At 43.1% G+C, this 17,564-nt stretch overlaps 2 protein-coding genes across 2 annotated transcripts; both read right to left on the bottom strand.

Moving 5' to 3' along the window:
- Positions 1–1,266: 1,266 nt before the first annotated feature.
- uckl1a (uridine-cytidine kinase 1-like 1a) lies at positions 1,267–9,762 on the bottom strand. Its single transcript, XM_041845841.1, has 15 exons — positions 9,683–9,762; positions 7,462–7,652; positions 7,203–7,309; positions 6,016–6,186; positions 5,795–5,866; positions 5,492–5,681; positions 5,155–5,216; positions 4,813–4,829; positions 4,509–4,607; positions 4,328–4,421; positions 4,148–4,213; positions 3,903–4,025; positions 3,606–3,713; positions 3,240–3,396; positions 1,267–2,755 (listed from the first exon to the last, which is right to left on the bottom strand). Exons 1-15 carry the CDS (start codon positions 9,700–9,702, stop codon positions 2,664–2,666), a joined length of 1,569 nt encoding a protein of 522 aa, XP_041701775.1. The 5' UTR covers positions 9,703–9,762; the 3' UTR covers positions 1,267–2,663.
- Positions 9,763–9,855: 93 nt separating this feature from the next.
- Positions 9,856–17,564, bottom strand: LOC121537437 (sterile alpha motif domain-containing protein 10-like). Its single transcript, XM_041845070.1, has 5 exons — positions 17,107–17,564; positions 15,503–15,681; positions 11,155–11,323; positions 10,581–10,721; positions 9,856–10,467 (listed from the first exon to the last, which is right to left on the bottom strand). The coding sequence occupies exons 1-5, from the start codon at positions 17,117–17,119 to the stop codon at positions 10,442–10,444; spliced, it is 528 nt and encodes a 175-aa protein (XP_041701004.1). The 5' UTR covers positions 17,120–17,564; the 3' UTR covers positions 9,856–10,441.

The raw sequence follows: 17,564 nt of genomic DNA, 5'->3' as shown, positions 1-17,564 counted from the left end.
TTGCGTGCGCTGCAGGATTTTAATCCATGACGGCGTAGTGTGTTACTAATGGTTTTCTTTGAGACTGTGGTCCCAGCTCTCTTCAGGTCATTGACCAGGTCCTGCTGTGTAGATCTGGGCTGATCCCTCACCTTCCTCATGATCATTGATGCCCCACGCAGTTAATACAGGTAATGAGTGGAGAACAGGAGGGCTTCTTAAAGAAAAACTAACAGGTCTGTGAGAGCCAGAATTCTTACTGGTTGGTAGGTGATCAAATACTTATGTCATGCAATAAAATGCAAATTAATTACTTAAAAATCATACAATGTGATTTTCTGGATTTTTGTTTTAGATTCCGTCTCTCACAGTTGAAGTGTACATATGATAACAATTACAGACCTCTACATGCTTTGTAAGTAGGAAAACCTGCAAAATCGGCAGTGTATCAAATACTTGTTCTCCCCACTGTATATATAAATATGTACCTCATGTGCCTTTTATTAGACAGGATTAACTCCACCAGAAGTTAATCATTATTTGTCCAACCATGCCAGCTAACTTCAATAGACCACAGCATAGGCTAAAGCAGCCCCTCCATTGGACTCTTTACCATATGTGCTGTTCATGATCTGTTAAGATGATTATTATTATTATTATTATTATTATTATTATTATTATTTCTATTACAACATCATGATCAAAGCATTGCCATAGATTAATGTCACAAATCAAACACAGGCTGGGTTTAGACAGGAAGCCCAATTCTGTTCTTTTTTTCCACTAATTGGTCTTTTGACAAATCACATCAGATCTTTTTCAAAGCTGATCTGATTGGTCAAAAGATCAATTACTGAGAAAAAAAAAGATCAGAATTGTGCTGCCTGTATAAACACAGCCGTAGTAGGCAAAATAATATATATCAATATCAAACTGCCCTGAAACCAAAGGCAGCTCTGAAAAACATTGGTGGTGACTAATGGAAGACAAAGGTTCTGCAATCATGCTACAGATTTATCACAGGAAAACATGATTTAATTGGCTATTAAGGCATTGAGAAAGTTGCATTCAAGTAGATGTTTATTATTTTTTTACCCTTATTTTACCAAGTAAGTCGACTGAGAACACGTTCGTATTTACAGCAATGACTTGGGGGATAGTTACAGGGGAGAGGAGGGGGATGAATGAGCCAATTGGAAGCTGGGGATAATTTGGTGGCCATGATGGTATGAGGGCCAGATTGGGAATTTAAATAGATGTAAGTAAGGGTGACTGTTTCCTCAATGATAATCTACCATTCACTTTATTCCATAATTACACTCTAATAACACATGCATTTCCCAAAAATAAATGTTCAAATGTGGTGGTATGTCAAAATATTGTGTGTGTGTGTGTGTATGTGTGTCTGTGTGTGTGTGTGTGTGTGTGTGTGTGTGTACAGAGGGGTCTGCGTCTGACTAGCTGTACAAAAAAATAGGTCACCCTTAAAACAAAAAGCTTACAGTCAACATCGCAACCCGTCTGCTGAATTTTCATTGGTGGGCTTGTCTCCATAGTAACAGGTTAACCTTGAGGCAGTAGTCACATGGGCAGGCGAGTCTTGTGCTGTCTTGGAGAATACAACATGCATTGCATGACATCCATGATCACAGTCACCTACTATGTGAGGGCTATCACAGAGAAATAGAGATTATAAATAAATACATTCCCCCAAAACAGTGCTCTCTCATTACTCTAAATGTAGGCTATGCTTGTCAAGCATAGAGGCAGAGATACAATATATTACATTCATACATGTGTGTACTATGTTAGGTAGAAATGACTACAATAAACGTAACGTATTAATGGATGTCACACCCTAAATAATTGGGGTAAGACAGATACAAAGATATCTAATATTTGGTATTTAGCATCAAACATCAGGACATGTCATGATCTCTTTGTTCAGGTGAAGATCATCCTCGATTAATTGCTAGTGACTGTTCTCTCAATCAAGGGTGGAGAGGATTCAATAGCATTTCAACTCAATACCTTTCAAATTTCAATACCTTTTCAAATACTTGAAAATAATGGGCAATTTCCAATACATGATTTGTAATTTCACTCAATAAAATGAATGGAATGGACCAATTGCAGACCTTCATATGATGTCTAGTGTGGTTTGAGTATCTGGGCCACACACACAACATGGCAACACAGCAACTCAAATTGAACAATGCTCCCCCCTACAGGTTAGGAAGCTTCACTACCTAATAAAACACAAACTTTCAATGTTATATTTAATATAAAATTGCCAAGATAGCATCGCAATTGTCAAGATAGCATCCTCTTCAGAGGGGATGAAACTGATTCAGTTTCATGTAGCCCCATATATAAACATTTTCTGCTTGAGCAGTCCAGAACTGAACAATCCAACTGTATAAATAGAACAATAATCACTCCATTAAAATCTTCTAATATGTACCATAAAATAGAATACAAAATGTCTTGCTGTACATACATTTGACTATTGACTTGTTTATAGAGAACCATTTGTTGTCTATTTATAGCAGCTAAATGGAATGTGACTGGTGTTGCCGGGCAATCCTGCCCTTAACTAGCCTTGTTAAACCAGCCTGATCTCACAAGGTCACAGTCTGGTTTCACGAGGCTTGCCTTTAACCTTGTGTTTCACAGAATCCCGTTCATGTTTGTTGTTTGGGGCGCTCCTGTTCCTCATCGCCACTCCAGCCTGATGATCCACCATCTGTCCCAAAGTAACGGTCTCCAAAGTCCCCTGTATCAACAGAACACACAGAAATATAGAGTTTCATTACATGGAGCAACACATCAGACATCACTGTGACATCAGACATCCCACTGGGCAAAAACTGGTTGAATCAACGTTGATTCCACGTCATTTAATCAAATCAAATCAAATCAAATCAAATTTTATTGGTCACATGCGCCGAATACAACAGGTGCAGACATTACAGTGAAATGCTTACTTACAAACCCAAAAACTCTGTGATGACATTGAATCAACTTGGAAAACCAATTGGATTTACAAAAAGTCATCAATGCATTTTCTTTCAAGCAACCTTTAACCTAAATCCAATGACATGGTGAAATGTTTTATTGATTTCACATTGAATTCACATTAGTTGACAACTCAACCAAACGTTGAACTGACATCTGTGCCCAGTGGGTTACTACAGGAGGGAGTGGTTTGTACTAGTGTATGGGGTAAGACATGTTAGCTATATCAATGCCAAACCCACCAATCCCTGGAATGACTTGCAGGAAGTCATCAACACTCTTGTCCACAGCGGTGGTGATGATTTTGACCTTGGGGAATGCATAGGCCACCGAGTGCACTCCCAACTCTGCCATGAGCAGAGAGACCAGCGCAATGTTCTCCTCCTGCACCTCGTGGTCCTGCATGAACACATCAAAACACATTTAGTGCTATGGCCATCATTTAAAAACCCAGCCATTTAGTAATGTAAATGTAGTATGGTTAGTAATGTCATAGAAATACAACGACTAATTATAATTATATGGTTACTATAACAATGAGTGATTAATCATGAAGACAGGGGCTCTCTGTTATTATGGGATGGGGATGTCTATTATTGCCACCTTACCAATAGGACCCGTACAGCCATCATGGCTGCAGCGCCTGTAGACACAGTGCTGTCCATTAGAATGACATGGTCCTCACTGATGTCTTTGGGCAGACGCAGGTAATGCAGCTGGACGGGATGAAGGAGAAACAGGGTTACCACAGAGATACGATCAGGAAGAGGAGGCAGATCTGGTTACTAGGGAGACACCAGGTGAGGTGGATATACAGTAAGTGTAACTATTCTAAACAGGACCCGTTCTCCTCTCTTCAGCCAATAAAGATCTATTCCATTCTATTCTGTTACTTTCTAAAGTACCTCTGGTTCTCCTGAGTCCAGGTTGGTCTGGATGAGGATCTTGCCGATGCGGACGTCCTTACACACCGCCCTCAGAGCAGGCTCCATGGTCTCCCCTGCCCGCAGGATAGACACACCTGTGATCTGGGGGGAGGAGGACAGAGCTTCAGCATGGTTACAAACACACAAAATCTATACTATTAGAAATAAATACCAAACACAGTGCAGGGAAATAGGAGTAGTACCAATGATTGTATAGTACCCACCCCTTTTCCACTGAAGCTACTTTTCCCCTCATACTCCTGGCCCTGTGGGGTCTGTACCGTGCAGGGCTGTGACATCATACAATAGGGATGAAGTCAGTGACATTATGTCTAATCATATATAACAAAATAACATATTACAATAAAATCCACTATAAACATTGGCAAATAATGTCCACATACCTGAGAGGGCAGGAATGTTAGAGCATGTTCAATAAGGAGACGCATCAACCTCTTGGAGTAGAAGATGAACTCGTCTCGACTGGTCTCCTGATTCCTGGATTAGACAAATGAGTTGGAGGAGAATGAGAAAAAAACAAGTGTGTGTTGATTCTAGACTGGCTCTATTTGACCGTGATCTGACCTGATGATGGTGTGCAGGCCTTTAACCTGGGGCGTACCCTCCAACACACTGAGGGTCTGGGGGAGGGGCTGAGTCTTCTGGGCCGAGGCCAGGACTGCCCTGGAGTAAACATCACAAAGGAGAATACATTTGAATAGGTGACAATGACAAGACACTATTCTGCTCTCCCACTAGTTCTTTAATAAAAGGAAACCATGTAGTCACCTTGAGACACTTGGTGGGGGAATTGTGAATAAAACCCTTACAAAATCTCACATACAGGGAAGGGAGGGAGGGAGGAGGTCTAAGAGATGTGTAAGCCTACCTGACACTGAGCTCACGCTGCACAAAGAGAGAGAGAAAGAGAGAGGGAAAGCGAGAGCAAAAGAGAGAGAGAAGGAGAGAGAGCGAGAGAGAGAGAAAGAGAGCGAGAGAAGGAGAGAGAGCGAGAGCGAGCGAGAGAGAACGAGAGAGAACGAGAGAGAGAGAAAGAGAGAGAGAGCGAGAGAGAGAGTGAAAGAGAGAGAGAGAGAGAGAGAATAAGGGATCACAGCTTTCACCTGGATTCACCTGGTCAGTCTGTCATGGAAAGAGAAGGTGTTCCTAATGTTTTGTACACTCAATGTATATACAGTCTACTGAGTATAGTGTTATGTGGCTCACTCACCTCCTCCATCTGCTTGTGCACATGCTGGACAATCAGGTCAATGGCCACCATGTTACCACCACCTGGGAGAGGGAATCATATTTTCACTAGGAAACAACATATTTTCATTTGGAGAGAAACAATTCGCTAGCTCAAATGGATTCCTCACAATTAACAATATCTGCACAGATTATCGGCTACGAAACAATAGTATATCAGCAGGAAATATATACCTTCATATTGGTATTAGCTGCCAATGGCTACTAAATATTATATCGAGATCGACAGATGCACAAAATGCAGAATGTAGAAACAATGCACTTTTGACCTTTCTAATGGGTAGTGCTCCATTTCTCACCTCGTGGCACAACGATGTCTGCCAACCGAATGTAGGGTTCAATGTACTGCTCAAACGCAGGCTTCACAAACTTGTTGTACTGCTTGATGACCCCCTCGATGTCCCGTCCGCGCTCTGTGATGTCCCTGCGCAGCCGACGTACCAGTCGGATGTCTGAGTCAGTGTCCACAAAGATCTTCATGTCTAGGAGCTGGAGACAGACAGAGCAGCAATAGAGAACTATGTTCCTGTACCTTGCAGTCACGAATGACTCAACTGTTTCAGTAAAGAAGTCATAAACATGTGATGATCATACAGCCTTACCTCTAAAAGCTCTTTGTCTGCAAAGGACATGATCCCCTCAAAGATGACCACACTGGCACCATACACAGTTTTCTACACAGGGGAGAGACAGACAACAGAAATGCTCAGAACTGCAACAGATGCCAGTTATACCCATCTTATAATGTTACCAACGGTGGATAAATATATCAGGAGAATCTAGAGTTTTCCCTTGGTACATGGCCTCTCAGTTCTGCACTCACCCAGTCTTTCTGTCTGCCGTGTGTAGTGAAGTCATACACTGGGATCTTCACGCTCTTGCCCTGTTTGAGTCTCTTAACGGTGGCAACCAGCAGCTCAAAGTCAAACGCCCCTGGGTGGTCAAAGTTGTAGTCGTTACTGGCTGCCAGGGTCTGTTCCTCAGGGGTCAGAACCTAGGGGAGAACAAACTTCAGGGAAGGATGGACACAGAAACACAATGGTATCTTTCACAGGGTAAAGGGAAAAGGTGAATGTGTAAAAAAAAGAGTGTAACTCTGCCTACTCATGTAGTGTGTGTGCAGGGTTGGGTAGGTTACTTTCTAAATGTAATCGGTTACAGTTACTAGTTACCTGTCCAACATTGTAATCAGTAATGTAACTTTTGGATTACCCAAACTCAGTAAGGTAATCTGATGACTCTCAGTTACTTTTTGATTACTTTCCCCTTAAGAGGCATTAGAAGAAAACAAAAATAATCCATACAATTTGGTGTCATCATAGTGGTCTTTGATTTGTGGTCAGACTCGCTCAGGTGGAACAAACCTAAACTTGCACCTTTTTTCATGCTGAATTGAATGTCATTGAGAAAAGGTGTCATCATGTATTTTTTCACAAACATCCTTTCTGAATTTAAAACTAATCTATGAAGTAATCAACTAATTTTTCCAAAGTATCTGTAATCTGTTTACAATTTGTTGCTGGTAACGTAACTGATTAAAGTGAGTAAAAAGAAATATCTGATTACATGTAACTGATTACAGATACTTGTACACTGACATGTGCATGTATGTGTGTGTGCTTGCATGTTGTTCCCTGGTGTTCTATAAACAGACATGACGGAAGGGAGGGAGGGCGGGCGGGAAGGAAGAAGGGAGGAAGGGAGGGAGGGAGGGAGGGAGGGAGGGAGGGAGGGAGGGAGGGAGGGAGGGAGGGAGGGAGGGAGGGAGGGAGGGAGGGAGGGAGGGAGGGGATTACCCAGGCTGTTGACAGTCTCTTCCTCATGTGCTTCACATGTGATTAACATCATTAAGAGGGAGGGATTGTGGGTAAACTCATTCATACAGTATCACTAGGGTGTCTGTCAACAAGGCTCCAGTCTGTTGTGAGGAACAGAGAGGAACCCCTTAACCTACAGTAGCATCTCCAAATGCTAAATCTCAAGCAAGCCAAGTGAATGACAGTCTCTAACCTTGTAGAAGGAGTCCATGGACAACAGCACTACCCAGGGGACATCCAGAGCCTCGATGATCTTATTGGCCACTGTGGTCTTCCCTGAGGCACTGCCCCCACACAACCCTGCACAGACAAACACATGTATGTTTCAGTACAACAACATGTCACACAATAAGGAAAGACCATTACAACACTACACATACAACATCAAAAATTCACGATTAACACTCCACACACTGACAATAAAATAAGGCATACATCCATAACGGTCGTACCGATGACGAAGGCCTCTTTGGACTGTGCACCATGCTCATCGTACCAGGGGGGTCTGCCGGCTGTGTAAATGGTGCGTGTGCCGGTGCGAAGCAGGGGAGGCTCTGTCTTAGTCTGGGATGTGCTTTTCCTGCGTGGGGCCGTGATAGGAGGGCCAGGCAGGAGCCGGTCTAATGAGTCTTCCCCACTACCACTGTGAAACAACAATCAACATATCATCATTAACCTGTTATTAACATAGAGCTTTGGGTAGAATTACAGTACAAATAACAGAAAAAGGAGGGACGTTTTTTAGGAGTGTTATAAATGACTCTAATGGTCCTTTTCGTAGGTAACGTCACTGATAAGGTTTATACCAACACCGTCACACCCTTGTTTACTATCAAGCTCAATTGAAGGTTAAAAACCAGCTTAGCGGTTACATCAGACTCTAAATCCACATTTAGTACTGTTCAGGCTCCACTAAAGCCCCAACATAAAACATCTTGGTTTGTTTCAACGCATATGTTTTTGGTAGATAGATCCTGCATTTCCCTGCACCTCCTCTCATCATCAGTAGGTCTCAACAGACATGGGATGGGACAACACATCCCAACACCCTCAACACACACAGGCAGAATGACTTCCACAGCCCTGTCTGTGTTTGCTCAGTGCTCACACACAGACAGACAGCATCCATTCCAATAAGCATGGCATACAACAACACTATGTAAACCAGCGGAGGCTGCTGATGGGAGGACAGCTCATAATAATGGCTGCAATGGAGTCAATGGAATGGTATCAAACACATCAAAGACGTGGTTTCCATGTGGTTGATACCACACCATTGACCCCATTTCAGACATTATTATGAGCTGTCCTCCCTCAGCAGCCTCCACTGATGTAAACAGACTTACCTGCGGACCCTCATGGACCAGCAGCCTGAGATTCTGGCGCCAGTGTATGCAGGCAGAGTCATATCTGCTTCGGACAGGGACACCTGGCTGCTCCAGCTCAGGTATAGTACTCACTACAGTACTCACTACTAACACAGTAGCGCTCACACAGGCTAACGCTTACTGAGGCAGCAAACGTGGTCAAAGTTAACCCCCATAGAAAAACAGATACAATCCACCTGACGCACTTTAGAGGGAGACACAACCTCTGCTTGTCTCTTTAGACCTTAGTCACAATCTACCCACTGAATCTAGCCTCTCTCTTAGGTTCCTACATACTCTCCTTTCCTCTTCTCCTATACCTTCCCTCATCTCAGCTCAGAGGAGAGAAAGTGAAATGTCACCACATCTCTCCTTTTACCTCTCCACTTTCACCACCCCCCCCTCCCTCCCTCTCTGTCCCTTGTCTGAGTGTGTTTAAGAGGATCACAGAGTTGGTGGGTGTTATTAATAGAGGCCTGTTTACACCAGGACACCCTCTGCCGATCTTCATCTACAAGTGCATAGTCTCACAAGTGAGCCAGACCTCTCAATACCGTATTAGAATGGCTGGAGTGAGTCGAGGCTACCATGTGCAATGCTCCAAGAGGAAGGTTAGGCAGGCATAGTACTGCAGAGCAATCATGTTCCCAAGTGTTTGTCTGATTACGACCTGAGATCAGTGTCTGTTTTATCATGTTTGTCACTGTTTTTTCTTGCACAACATACCAGGGCACTGCATTTCATCAGCATGTGTCCATTGATGGCACTAAATTTTTTACCATTGTGTAGGCTACCTAGTTATTACTATAACAAACTACATACACTCAAATACTACAATTTCAGGAGATACATACTGAGAGCAGAGTAATGCAATAGTGTCATTCTGTTGTGTTCTGTGCTAGATCCAAGGCAGATGTCCATTATTAGACTGATCCTATTACGCGTCTGCTTGGTGACATACTTTACTGGCGACCGCAGAGCAGCTGACACACACAGCATTAAAATGATCACTGGTAAATGATCAAACTTGATATCCGACTCAGTTACCCGGTATTTGAATTCAATTTATAAAACTTCAAACATTCTATGAAGCCCAACTTGACTGTGTGTTTATGCGCAGGTGGGACGTTACAGCAAAGCCACTGTGCGCTCGGGGAGGTCAAATGATGCCGTAGCTTAGGCTACAACGAAAATAATAAATGCAATGCTGTGGTCAGCAAATAGTCATATATTTCAGACTTCGTTTAAACAACATCAGCTAATACAAGGTATAGAATGAAATACTCTATGCTGTAAGAACCAGTACCTGTCTGAGCGGGATGACATTTTCTTCCCGCTGCACTCTGCTTCCTCTTGCCCTCTTCGGTACCGGCTGGTTTACAGCGCCATGAATTCAAGAGGATTGTGGGTAATGTAGTTGATCTCCACCAGTAGTGGACTGGAGTCAGATGATACACAGAAAAAGCATGTAGGCCAACGTTAAATGCATAATACATTTTATTTGTCTGAAATAAGGGCCCTTACCCATACATATATTTTACAACAATCTATACAATTTACAATTAAGCCCCAAATTAGAGTATTCTATAGGATACTTCCAAGAGGAACCATTGTGACAAAAATCATTCACAACATACCTTGCACAGTTGTATGGTTAAAACATAAAATAACATAAAAATGGGCTACAAGACAAAAACAACCAATCTGACATGAAGCCTTTAATAACGTCCTTTCATTTCAAACTACAGATAGAACTGTATAGTCCGTCTGTCCCTTTGGTTGATGGAAAACCGATATCTAACTTTTCAAAGTTAGGACTGTGCTCTATTGATCACAGTACTGTATGTATATTTGGGAGTGTTCCAACTCCCCCGGTTCTGTCTGAGTTGGATGTTGCATGTGATCATCCCATGTGTCCTCATCAGAGTTAGTAGTTTCCATGTGGTTCACATTGCAGTCCTAGTTTCTGACTGGTGTACAGCCTCCCAGCTTGTACATGGTTGAAGTGCTCTATAATATTTCCAGTTTTCACTGTAAACAACCCAGTCAGAAATGGAGTGTTATGTTACGACAGATTTCCAAAGGAGCCACCTGGTACAAAAGAAAGGCAAGGAGAGAAAATAGGAACTGTTAGAATTGCATTCAAACGTTAACTGTAATTTCCACACACGCACACACAAGCACACACACACACACACTCACACCTCTGCTAAGGAGCTGCAGGTTTCTTCCCTCCTCTTGCACATGCAGTTGAAGCACCTGCTGTAGGAGCTCCTGCCTCAGTGTCTCCTGAACCAAGCCCATCCTCTCCAGCTTCTCTCCATTCAGACGCAACAGAGCACGGCCTGACAGGGAACAGAGAGAGGAGGCTTGTCATTAAGTGATTCAACTGTCACTACTCAGACACACCCACACTATTGTATATTTTACTAGCATTTTCTCATGATGAATTTTGTTTTTTCTGCTAGTGCACTTGTATCCACCCACACCTGCTGTATTCCACTCTCATTGCATGATTATTAATGAATGTTTTTGTGCTAGTGCACTTGTACCCTTTGATACCTGTATTGGGTAAAGAGTACTACAAGCATAGTGATTAAACTGACCTTACTCTGCCAGCCATCCACGCTTACTGTATTTCAGTCTCATGTTATGATTGTAAATTATGATTTTGGTGCTAGTGCACTTGTATCTACTCGGACCAACTGTATTTTCCTCTGATTCTGTGATTATGAATGATGTTCTTTATGCCAGTAATATACTTGTCCTGGTTGATACCTGTGATGGCGTGATGAGAGAAGGCTTCGACGTAGGTCAGGTAGTTGTGAGGACAGTGTTTCTTCAACCACCTGCAGACGTCCTGCTGAGTCCATAACACCACGGGCCGGATCAGACTAGGCTGGGTGGGGCTGGTGTGGTAGATTCCATAGGAGTCGCCTGAACGGCGCTGAAATACACCCAAGCACACACACACCAAACATTTTATTTCTGCAATGCTGTATTTCCTTTCTGGCCCTCTACTGCTTCCATTATCTCTAAGACCCCTCCCCTCCCATTTAAGTGCTGTGTTTTAACCTTGAGTGCCCCAAGGGATGACAACCCCACCACGTCAGCTAGACAAGCACATCCATCAAGAAATCTGTTCAAACACCCAGAGGTCTTTCTATCTTCTGGTCACCAAGGACCACTTTCATGATCTTAGCCACACAGATATGATGCATGACAATGCAGTTGCCAAGAATGAAGTGATGGGAGTGACTTTCCTTTACTTAACTCCTGGTCATACCACTTTAGCATATCTCTACAACCACTGCACTTCTGGAAAAGTAATGCAAAAGCTAAGAAGCCTTGGTTACTGTACACACACACACAGACACACACCAAGCAGCAGCGGGTGTCAAGTTTCACATTTTATTAGCCGTATGTACGGGATACGTATGGTATACATCATCCAACAAAATGCTTACTTGCAGGTTCCTTCTAGACAATGCAACAATAATAAATAATAAAATATAAGAATACAAACATAAAGTAAATGGATCAGTAGAAACATTTTAGCATCAGTATAATACAGGAAGGCACAATTTATAGTCCAATATTTACACGTGTTTTGGGGAAGGGGGGATTTGGGGGCAATGTGTTTAAATTGAACAGTATAATAAGAGTCTGGTAGCAGCAGTTTTGATGTGTGTAGCATGAATATACACTAAAGTATGTGGACACCCATTCAAATTAGTGGATTCGGCTATTTCAGCCACACCCGTTGCTGATAGGTGTATAAAATCGAGCACACCGCAATGCAATCTCCATAGACAAACAGTGGCAGTAGAATGGCACGTACTGAAGGGCTCAGTGACTTTCAACGTGGCACCGTCATAGGATGCCACCTTTCCAACAAGTCAGTTCATCAAATTTCTGTCCTGCTACAGCTGCCCCGGTCAACTGTAAGTGCTTTTATTGTGAAGCGGAAACGTCTAGGAGCAACAACGGCTCAGCCCGAAGTGGTAGGTCACACAAGCTTACAGAACGGGACCGCCGAGTGCTGAAGCACGTAACGTGTAAAAATAATCTGTCCTCGGTTGCAACACTCACTACCGAGTTCCAAACTGCCTCTGGAAGCAACGTCAGCATAAGAACTGAAATGGGTTTCCATGGCTGTGCAGCCGCACACAAGCCTAAGATCACCATGAGCAATGCCAAGCGTCGGCTGGAGTGGTGTAAAGCTCATCGCCATTGGACTCTGGAGCAGTGGAAACAAATTCTCTGGAGTGATGAATCACACTTCACCATCTGGCAGTCCGACGGATGAATGTGGGTTTTGCAGATGCCAGGAGAGCGCTACCTGCCCAAATGCATCGTGCCAACAGTAAAGTTTGGTGGAGGAGGAATAATTGTCTGGGGCTGTTTTTCATGGTTCAGGCCCCTTAGTTCCAGTGAAGGGAAATCTTAACGCTACAGCATACAATGACGTTCTAGACTATTCTATGCTTCCAACTTTGTGGCAACAATTTGGGGAAGGCCCATTCCTGTTTTGTGCCCCCGTGCACAAAGCGAGGTCTATACAGAAATGGTTTGTCGAGATCAGTGTGGAAGAACTTGACTGGCCTGCACAGAGTCCTGATCTCAACCCCATCGAACTCCTTTGGGGTGAATTGGAACGCTGACTGCGAGCCAGGCCTAATCGCCCAACATTAGTACCCGACCTCATTAATGCTCTTGTGGCTGAATGGAATGAAGTCCACGCAGCAATGTTCCAACATCTAGTGGAAATCCTTCCCTGAAGAGTGGAGGCTGTTATAGCAGCAAAGGGGAGATCAACTCCATATTAATGCCCATGATTTTGGAATGAGATGTTCGACGAGCAAGTGTCCACATACTTTTGGTAATGTAGTGTATGTGTACTGTATGGGTGTGTGCATGAGTGAGTGCCTGTGTGCTAAGGTGCGGAGAATCAGAGCAGCTGGTCAGTCCAGTTCAAGTGTTCAGCAGTCTGATGACTTGTTGATAGAAACTGTCTCTGAGTCTGTTGGTATCAGACCTCATGTTCCGATACCGCCTGCCCGATGGTAATGTCATTGCTCTAACATTAGCATACATGCACACTAAACCCATTACTAATGAAGCCTATCATATAAAAGTCCCCCTGCAGATCAAACGCATACATACATCTGAAACTAGAAGATCAGGGAACATAGTTCTGTGAGCAATGAGCATCAGCATCAAACCAGGGTGCATGTGGGTCAGTCTTATCCCAATACCAAATTCCTACAATTGGAATCTGAGCAGGATGTGGGTGACTAATCAAATGAAGCCTTTGATCATTCATTCAATTTAAAAATCAATGAATGCAGTGTTCTCTCCTTTTCTGCTCTAATCTTATTCTCCAGTGTAGAGCAGCCCCACTTAAAGTTCAAAAGGTTTGAACTCAACATGCTAGTGTTACCCCCCTTTGCCTGAATTTGGCCATCAACAAACAAAAACAAACAAGCTCTCTCCCTGCATTTTTCATCACAGACATTCATGATACAAGATTCTGTAATGCATTGCAGTGATCATGAAAGACACAAAGCATGAAGCCTATGCATGGAACAGGAAGGGAAATATCTCTGTCATCAACCCAAATGTGTAGGGTACTCAGAAACCACAATGTATAGCAGAGATTCCTTCATTCATTGGTTAAAAAAAAACATCAGGGACGTTGAAATTGCAATAACGTGTGTCACGTTGTATAATGATTTGAAGACAGGCACAGGAATACAAATTAGGGGTTTTATTTACTCCACCCAACACGTATATATATACAAAAGGGATGTAACCCAAACAAAGAGCGAAGTGTAACCGCTTCACAATATGAGACCCGTAAACAACAAGCACACTATACACCGTACTCACGAGACCAACGGATAATCAACAAGTGCAATGGGGAACAGAGGGCACATCTATACACATACTAATCAGGGGGAATGGGAACCAGGTGTGCGTAATGAGACAAGACAGTCCGGGGTTGGTGGTAATGATCCATGTCAGTGACGCCTAGAAAGCCGGTGACGTCAACCTCCGGAACTGGTGAACGGATGAGCAGCAGTACCGGGGGGATCCGTGACAACGTGATTTCAAAGTCAATTTAAAAAACACAAAAGGTTCACTGCGCTGTAATACCACGTGAAGGGAATACCATAATATATCAGATACCATTAATTGAACCAGGCACCGGGAAACGGGAACCATGAAACCCCCCTTCTCCAAATAGTAGAGCTATGGCCCAGTTCACACAAAAATAAATAGATAGACATGCTTTGTTATAAAACATATCTGCCAGAGCACATACTGTAAGGTTCACCACAGCTATTAGATGTCATACAGTATATTTAAGCAATAAGGCCCGAGGGGGTGTGGTATATGGCCAATATGGCTAAGGGCTGTTCTTACGCACGACGCAATACAGAGTGCCTGGATACAGCCCTTAGCCTTGGTATATTGGCCATATACCACCAACCTCTGAGGTGCCTTATTGCTATTACAAACTGGTTACCAACGTAATTAGAGCAGTAAAAATTCATGTTTTGTCATACCGGTGGTATACGGTCTGATATACAACGGCTGTCAGCCAATCACCCAGTTTATAATGCACATTTTAGCTCTCAGTCAACAGACAAGGGCTGGTGCTTCTGTATATAGGAAGGCCAGCAGTTCTATTTAAAACCATTTTAAAAGTCTGGACTGGCTGAGTGCCCCGTAGCCCTCCGGGTAAACAGCATCTTCCATTCTCCATAAACAAAGTGCTGCTTGTCAGATAATATTTTCATTTTGTCTTTGTGAAGATAGAAGCTTTTGTGTTGGTAAATTACAGAGGGCCAGAGAGAAGCTTACATACACTTCAATTAATAATTGAAAAAGACTGATCTGAGAGGAATGAAAACCTATGAAGCTCTTTCCTTTTCCTATTTACACGTGCATCTAGAATTAGAGATGTGGTGGATGACTAGAAGCAGATATGGCATAAAAAGGCAGCCATTGCCATCATGGCTGTAAAGCACTACAGAAATGGGGTCATTTTTCACATCTGATCTGTGATTATGATCTGATATGCAGAAAATAGAGATCTGGAATAGTTGAGGTATTCTACCTGATATCTCTCTGTTCCAGGCTGTTGGAGCAGCTTCACTGTCCGGCCCCCTGCTGTTTTCTGTCCACGCCCGTCATGCCAAGTCAGGTTCCCTCCCGTCCGTTGACTCACGTGGTTGAAGTCCTCCGGCAGCGCTTTGTACTCCACAGCAGGCCGGCAGAAACTGAAACTGGAGGCCGCTAGAAGAGTAAAAGAGATAAATACGTCAAAGAGATAAATACGGTTTTGATTTGAGCAATCTGATTTGACTATAACAGTGGCAGTAAAGTCACAGGCTTGTGGTGCTTGAAATTCCCTCACTGACTATGCTGTAATTTGCACTAAAAAGGCCATGTGAAATCTGGAAAAATATAATATGCCAAAGAACTGTAAAACTCACGGTGCCTTCTCATTGAGAGATGATCTCAACCATCATTACTAGGTGTTTTCCCAGGCAGCCCAGGCAGATGTTATAATGGCTGAGCCAGTAAACTGAGTCATTATGAGCTGATGTTCAAAGAAACTTCAACTTTTACCCAGATAGCTCCCAGGCATTTCTGGCAACTCTACATGACTACTGCATATAAATCATATAGGACATAAACGGCAGATGTGACAGTCGCTCATCATTATGGTTAGTTACTGGGAGACACACACCCTATCCCATTCTGCAGGTAGCAGATGTCTTTTCAGTATCATAATGAAGGCAAAAGGTGCTAGCTAGAATAAACACACCATTTCTGCAACAGAACCTGGCAACCAGCCACAGTTCATTACTAATTCATGTGCCAGATTGGGTTGATTTGTTGGCTGTGTTGGAGGCGATGTTTTGAGCAGTGTGTGTGTGATGTTCATTCAAATGTCTCTTCTCTAATTGACACAGAAGGTTTAATTGAAATGAGGACAGAACAAGAGACAGCAGAGGAGAGTATGAGAGGAGAGGAGATGAAAGGGTATCTTTTGGTCCTTTTGCTTGTGCCCCTCCTCTGCATCATCCAGTATTCTCCTTATTCCAGACCCCCAACAGAGCCAAGCTTCACAAAGGCAGCTCTTGTTATCAAGCCAAGCCATATGAATGCCACTGGTGAAGAACATTGTCATAATGGACATAACCCTTTGATATCAACCCACTAGTCTTCAGCATTGGGCATGTGTGTGTGTTTCTTCATGCCACTTTGAAAAATCACTTCAATAATAATACACTAGAAGTGTTTGCAAACATCGAATCTGAGATGTACCCAATCTTCAGTGAACGACTGGTTTATTCATAAATTATCAAAATAGGCTTTTAATTGTAAGGAATGGGTTATATGGCCACTGGTCACTGTCAGCAAATGGACCTTAATCCGTCACCCTTAATGCTATCCATTTCAGCACCACGCTGTCCGGACAGCGGTTACTGTTTGTGCTGCATTTCCGAAGAAAATGTCCACCTAAATACTGAAATCTAATGCCAAAAATAAGCAGGGGAACCAGTCATGCAAGTTCAGCTAAACTAATGCTACTCTGCGCACTTGTTTAGCTTAACCTGGCTTTACCGATAATAGAAAGGCTGTCAGAAGAGAATATGTGGGATGATTAGCCTATTGAGATGTCTGCATGCACTACTATTGGATCTCAATTACCGTCCACAGCCATGCCGTTTCACCTTTCCCCGTGACAGCACTAGTAAAAGTATCCGACAGGTAATCCTCGGTTTGTGGACTCCTCTCCGTTCCGTCAAAGTCTACACTTACAGTATGGGCTAACAATTAGCCGACTTGGAGAGGATCGCGAAAGTCGTGTTAGCTCCTCTTTACAGCAACTCAGGTGCCACTACTAGTAGAAAACTCTACTTCTCGTGAGTTAACCGGTTATATGCAGTGCTGAATGGAGGAATTACTGCATGGAGCATTCAAATAGGCTGCCAAATGCCTAAATTGACACTGGAAGCATTTCATTGTATTTAGCCTAAGTAAAAAAAAAAACACACAGATACGCTCTTGAGCAACCTCTTATCAGATGGTGCTGCTAATAGTGTCCTGTCCTGGGTTAAGTTATGCGGCTCTTTCTGTGCGGAATGTCCCAATGATGTTGGCTGACT

The sequence above is a fragment of the Coregonus clupeaformis genome, chromosome 24 (genome assembly GCF_020615455.1).
Source record: "Coregonus clupeaformis isolate EN_2021a chromosome 24, ASM2061545v1, whole genome shotgun sequence".
Lineage (NCBI taxonomy): Eukaryota > Metazoa > Chordata > Actinopteri > Salmoniformes > Salmonidae > Coregonus > Coregonus clupeaformis.
This window is presented reverse-complemented; position numbering and strand designations above follow the sequence as displayed.

Coding starts and splice junctions, on each gene's coding strand:
- uckl1a (XM_041845841.1), bottom strand. CDS start 9,702: ATGTCATCCCGCTCAGACAG. Junction 5,867..6,015: donor ACGGCAGACAGAAAGACTGG/GTGAGTGCAGAA, acceptor TCCCCTGTGTAG/AAAACTGTGTATGGTGCCAG. Junction 5,682..5,794: donor CAGACAAAGAGCTTTTAGAG/GTAAGGCTGTAT, acceptor GTCTGTCTCCAG/CTCCTAGACATGAAGATCTT.
- LOC121537437 (XM_041845070.1), bottom strand. Junction 11,324..15,502: donor CTGGAACAGAGAGATATCAG/GTAGAATACCTC, acceptor GGTGTATTTCAG/CGCCGTTCAGGCGACTCCTA. Junction 10,722..11,154: donor CTCTCATCACGCCATCACAG/GTATCAACCAGG, acceptor GTTCCCTGTCAG/GCCGTGCTCTGTTGCGTCTG.